The sequence below is a fragment of the Notothenia rossii genome (assembly GCF_949606895.1).
Source record: "Notothenia rossii genome assembly, chromosome: 5".
NCBI lineage: Eukaryota > Metazoa > Chordata > Actinopteri > Perciformes > Nototheniidae > Notothenia > Notothenia rossii.
In genome coordinates this window covers 73,121,716-73,127,842 of record NC_136903.1, presented here as the reverse complement: position 1 = coordinate 73,127,842, position 6,127 = coordinate 73,121,716, and the positions used below count along the sequence as shown (strand labels likewise).

The window sequence follows — 6,127 nt, the reverse complement described above, 5'->3', positions numbered from 1 at the left end:
CTAACTTAACAGTACAACTCATAATAGACTCATGACTGGAACTATAAGCCAGTGGTTATCCTCTCTTTTTGGTGATAGTGCCGTAATATGTGTTAATTTATGTAATCCATCAATCACAAAAATAATGACAAGCCATTTGCAGCCATTACTGAAAACCTAAAGCTTTTATAAAGTGTAAGTGGTGATTAATCCTGGTTTGATTTTTTTATGAATCCCTTTTATGTTTTTTGTATATGGCAGAATATAGACATTAGAGCTGTCAAAAATGCCATCCCACCTGTCAGCTTGAAATATGCATGATATGTTGTGGTGCAGATGGAAATGAAGTGCAGAGGGCTTCTACAGTGTGGCAGTTTGCAGGTTGGAGTCACCTCACTGTGAGTCAAAAGCCTGTTCCCTCTTGAGCTGAGAAAAACTGAGGTGACAGGCACAAACCGAGTCCCATGGACTGTTGAAAACACGATGAAGCACCCAGATGACAGTATCTGTCAGGAAACACGCTCAGCCCCCGTCAGTACAACACTTTGAAAATCTGCTTCATGATATGCATTTAAATCTGCTTTTTCCCTGCAAGAAACACATCTAGAGCTGAACAAGCCAGATTCATTTTTTGACACAAACCATTTAACAAATAAAATACAAATGCATATCTTTACAGTACTTTGAGAGTTTTATTGTCATGGATTAATCTTGGTTGTGCTCATATTTCACATCAATAATTTGCAACAGTGTGTAAGATGAGACGTTTTTATTCTCTTTTAAATGCGTACAAGGCTAAAGACATTTTTCTGCCCATGATATTCTTGCTAATCATCTATGATAGGAAGCCTCAGCTCTACCAACAGAGAAGAATAGGTAAACAAAGGGTGCAATGAAGGCATGTCAACATACCTGTTTGCAACAATGAATGGTGGTACAAAGGACAATTTACCTTTAAACCTTTAAAAAAACAACGCAGATACCATAGCAGTGCATTCATAGGCTAAAATGGATCAGTGGTGTGTCATACCTGAGCTTCAGAGATTATCCTTCACAACCTCTGCTACGATGTTCCACATCTCATGAACAGAAGGGGGGAAATGTAGCTGTAAAAATGTGTGGTTCCCATGGCAATGCAGTCAGAAGAGGGGGAAGTTCTTATATGGTCAGGATTATTTAACTCCGGAAACATAAATATGACAGGCCTACAGGTAGTAATATGATGATGATGATGATGATGATGATGATGATGATGATGATGATGATGATGATGATGATGATATATTATACATTAATATGTATATTATACATATTAAATGTCTATGTGTGTGTGTGTGTGTGTGTGTGTGTGTGTGTGTGAGAGAGAGAGAGAGAGAGAGAGAGAGAGAGAGAGAGAGAGAGAGAGAGAGAGAGAGAGAGAGAGAGGGTGGGTGGGTGGGCGGGGGAAATAAGGGGTGGTTGACAATATGAGGAGGCTCACGTGACGATCTTTTAAATTCCTGTTCCCCTGCAGCGCAATTTGTCAGAGCGAATGGTGTCTGCTTGCCTCGATGCTCGTGCGCATGTTACTTAATGTTCTGTTAACAATATCTACTACAATCAGGGTCTTGACTGCTTGAAAACCTCCATGGTTCGCCCGGCTCTCTTCATCATGGTGTTATTACAGTTGTGAGCTCGCTTGTGTCTTTTGTTTTTCCGGCTGAAGCTACTGAGTAGACTGGTACCAGGAGGAGGAGGAGGAGGAGGAGGACTTGGTTCCCCTGCCTGAGGGAAAACCCGAGCAGAAAAAGACAATAATGCAACATTGGACTTTGCTCGTGTGTTATTTCTATACTGATAGGGTCTTTTGAACGGACTGCGGAAATACAACACATTATTGCTTTTGTTTTCTTCAATGCACGGCCACTAGAACAGAATACGAGGAAAGCGCTGCAACGTTACAAGTCCGGGATCATCACCTCAGACCCAAGACAGTCCTCGACAAACAGGGTGTAACCCTAAAACCCAAGGCAGGATGTCTTCTACGAAATACAAGAAGGATAAGGAGATCATAGCGGACTATGAGACCCAAGTGAAAGGTGCGGTGTGGATGTGATGTGTGTGTCCGCTCTGTGTGCATTGTCTCTGCATAGGCTGCCCATCCAACAGCCTGTTTGTCAGCCTGACTTCCCTGTGTTTGTTTTGTTCTTTTTATTCCTGTAATATACTGCTTTCCATCTCTGGATTAGCGTTAAACCAGAGAGCATGCATTGATTGACTCTCCCCAATGTGATAGGTAAACCGTGACAGTCAACCCAATGACAAGAGGATCAGAGCTAGGGGAAAACCTAGCCCTTATTTTTGTCTGTATCTCGTGTGAAAAGGATTGTCATTAATTCAACATCAGCCAAAGGGATTTCTTTGTGCTGATGTTGATTTATCACAATGAGTGTTAGCTTCATTGTCATGCAGCTTTATTGCTGGGCAAAATGATCACTGTTTTAAATCAGTGCAGTGAAACTAATTGTTTTACATTTAGGCCATTTATTTTGCTAACTTCGGATGTTTTGGTATGAGATGTTGGTCAAATGTAGGGTGCTAGATTTAATGCATTCAATTAATATTCAGTGTCCTGTAATGGCTTGTGTGATTTCAATGTGGTTTAATTCAGCTGATTACACTCCACTCACGTTCTGCCTTTGATTCATAGTGATTGACTGTCTCCACCTGGCAACATGGAACAAACATTCTGTGACTTGTATCTTCATAGACTCCTTTACCTGTGACAAGATTTCAGAATACTTTTAAGCTGAATACAAATATGCATTAAATGAATTCTGCTGTCTAGTTTGAAAGTGAAATGGCATACTGCACATACAAGCAGAGTAGACTGGTTATGAGGGTTATGAGCAGTCATTTCTCCAAGGGTTCAGTTTGAAGGCCCCATTATAGCCCTCTTTACTCTCTGTGGTTTCACTAATGTTACGCCTCTGGGGCTTCAGCTGATCATCCCCCGAGTCATGTTCCAGTCCGGACCTTTAGATGCTCAGAGCGTTTGGCTTTGTAGGATTCCTCTATAGGCACATTCTTCTTTGTATATACGCTGCTACCTCCTAGACTTTCTGTTGCTCTATAACCTCAGTTCTGTCTTGTGGCGAGCACTGGTCATTCAGAAAATTGCCTTATTTCTACCGCATCAATGGCTATCTTATTTTGCTGCTTTCCACTTTACTCCAGGCCATCTTTTGGTAATTCAGGCATCAATTATTCATCTTTGATCCAACTGTGTCATGAGAGAATTACTCTTGTTTCATTGAGCTAGGCCCTGTGTGCTGCCTCTTTGCATTAGTCGAGGCCCTTGAAGTGTATGAGGACCAAGTTAATGTTAATTTATGGAGAACGCTGCTTGTTTCTCATTCACAGCTGGTGTGTTGCATTGCCTACAGACACAGAGGGCTCTGCTCCCACAATCCACCACCTCACAACAATGGAAATATTATGAATTGAAGCAGGCAGTGAGCAAACCGTAATGACATTCGGATTGGAAATTGCACCTGTCTTCCAGTGAGTTATTGCTTTATGGTTAATGTGTACATGGCACAAGGGGCCAAATCATCAGTGTGTCATTGATTGGGTCATAACAAGTTTGCAGGGTTGCTTTATTATGCATGAGGGCTAATAAATCCAATTAAAAAAAAAAAACCACTTGGTTTCAGCAGCAGTTTAACAACGAAGAAACGCTGCCAGTCAATATGCTATTTTAATACATATACTCACATTAATAAAGGTGTCCTTAAATGTATTGGCTGCAGGTGTGGAAGCACAATGTTATATTTCCTCTATTGCAGTGTAACAAACCACTGCTTAAATCTTAACACACAGCTATTAATGAATTCTGGACGACCCTTGAGGCTGGCTGCCAAAGCCGAGGTCTCTGAAGGACCTTGGGAGATGGTGTTCACTTTATTCAAGCTGTTCAGCTGGCAGAACCTGCATTAGCATGTGAAAAGAGAGGGCTCGTACGTTGAACAGAGAGAGCCTGACTGAGGAGCTTAAACTCTGTTTTGTAACTTACCACCATGTGGTTGCTGGACTGCAGCTCTGCCTCCTCCTGTTTGCCAGTTTAATAGGCAGCTTGTGAAGTGATGCCCTCTGGGCTCAACCATCAGCAGCTGTTTAACATTTACACTCCAGATTCTGAGGCTGAAATATGCCTTTAGTATAAACTCAAACTCCCACATCAGTAGAGCGACGATGAACTGAACCATCATGTTTTATTATATCAAACAGCGACCATAAGTTAACTGGTTGGCGCTTCAGAAAAGGAGAGGATGATAGCGGTGGGGAGAGGCAGTGATGACATGCACGGGCTATAACTCTGACTCCATTGTCTTCCACACAGCTCAGTTGTATTAAATTGGTCTTTTGTTTACATATTTTTGCCGTACTGTACTTTGACGTGAGGTACAGCAGGTGGCCTGTTCTGTTGGCTGTGTTCCCTGAATCCCCCTCTGCAAAGATTTCTTATTCATTGCACGAGTGCAGCACAGTTTTCTGTCTTACCGTATCCTTAGAAGTTGTATTTTTCCTGCAGCATTTTGCAGATAAATGTTTGATCAATGATAACACGTGTTGGCTTGATGTAGGAAAATGACACCAGCATTAATTTGCCTTTCCTTGGTTTTCCTCCAAGCTTTTACAGCTCAGATCTTGGAAATGATTGCAGGCAACTGCTTCGATATATTTTCTTTTAGTGTCCTCCAGAAAACACACACGCACACGCACTGACACATGTACACAAACTTGAGGTGATACTGAGACGGAAGGGTGGGCTTTACACCTCTGGGTTTAGGTTTTTTCTTTTGCTGGTCTATGCCGGTTCCTTTTTCTGCCAGACTAAATGAAAACAAATTTGACCTTCTAAGTCAACCTAAATAAAAACCTGAAAGAAATTTGACTTGATTTCCATCAATATGTAAGTGCTCTGCATGGAGTGTGTACCTAGTGTGGTCTAAAACCATACCTGTCATCACTTATATCAAAATGAACATACTGTGTGTGTCGTGTTATATAATGATCCTTCTAAAGACCTGAAAAAGTGTTGTCAGTTTGGTTAAATGCTGATTAGATTTACGTGAGACACCAGGTTGGTCTGTTTGTTGATGCTCCAGGCTACAGACAGATCTGCTGATTGAGGTTAACGCTTAAAACTAATTACAGTTCTTTTATTTTATTTGGCAAAGCACCAATGATTACTGATCATGGTGTCTATTTGAACTTTCCAACATTGAAGAAATACCTTATGATAGGCTTATTACTGGCACTGAATATGTTGGTTATGAGATGCTGAAAATGTGTCTAAATGGCATCAAAAGACATCAGATGTACCATCATGGTGTGATGTTAGGTAGCTATTAGCATCCTGCTGGGCAGCATGAAGCTGTCCGTGTAAAAAACAGTGTAGGAGAGAAGTGGTGGCACTGACTCACCGATAGCTTGTTTGGCAAACCTGCTGCTGAGTGAGAGAACATTTGCGCTGAAATCCTCAAGCTATTTAGACAGAATAATATGTTCTGCAACAGCTTGTTTATTTTACGATCCAATACATGTTGTGTTATATACTGGGTTGGTTTTGTTTGTGTGCCTTGGTCGAATCAACTGGCAGCTGAAGTTGCTGACTCAGTTAAGATTGCGTGATTTCATTCTATTTATATACACTTGGTCTTAAAGGAGAAGTTTGAATAAAACTCATATTCACTTTCATGCCGATGGATAGATGAGAAGGTTTAAACATATCTGGTGTGTTAGTTTTGAAACACGAGGAAAGCTAGCCTCGCTCTGTCCTTTCTGCATATAAAGGTCACTAAAAAACACATTATAACTATTCACACAATACCTTTTTCTTGCCCCTCCTTCCTGTTTGTAGTCTTTTTGCTAAGCTAAGTTGGCCTAATACTTAAAGTACACATATAAGGTTGGGTTCAATCCTCTCATCAAATCTCTACGAGAAAGTGAATAAGCACATTTAACTATTCTTTATGGACCTCATTATGTTTTATTAAAAGGAACAAAATGTATATTTCTCATGGTAATATAAAAGCCAACAAGTCTTCATTATCTTATGTTGATTCTTCTTTTGTCTCTATCAAAGATGTACAATATATTAGCA

At 40.7% G+C, this 6,127-nt stretch overlaps 1 protein-coding gene across 2 annotated transcripts in view; it reads left to right on the top strand.

The window, feature by feature from the left end:
- The first annotated feature begins 1,471 nt into the window (after positions 1 to 1,471).
- The window catches only part of srgap3 (SLIT-ROBO Rho GTPase activating protein 3), a 52,534-nt gene continuing 47,878 nt past the window's right edge, over positions 1,472 to 6,127 (top strand). The window contains exon 1 of one of the 2 annotated variants that reach the window (XM_079685671.1): positions 1,472 to 2,057. In XM_079685671.1, coding sequence (XP_079541797.1) covers positions 1,994 to 2,057 — 64 coding nt within the window. In that variant the 5' untranslated portion in view covers positions 1,472 to 1,993. The remainder of the gene's footprint in view (positions 2,058 to 6,127) is intronic. The other variant, XM_079685672.1, reaches the window with a different exon arrangement.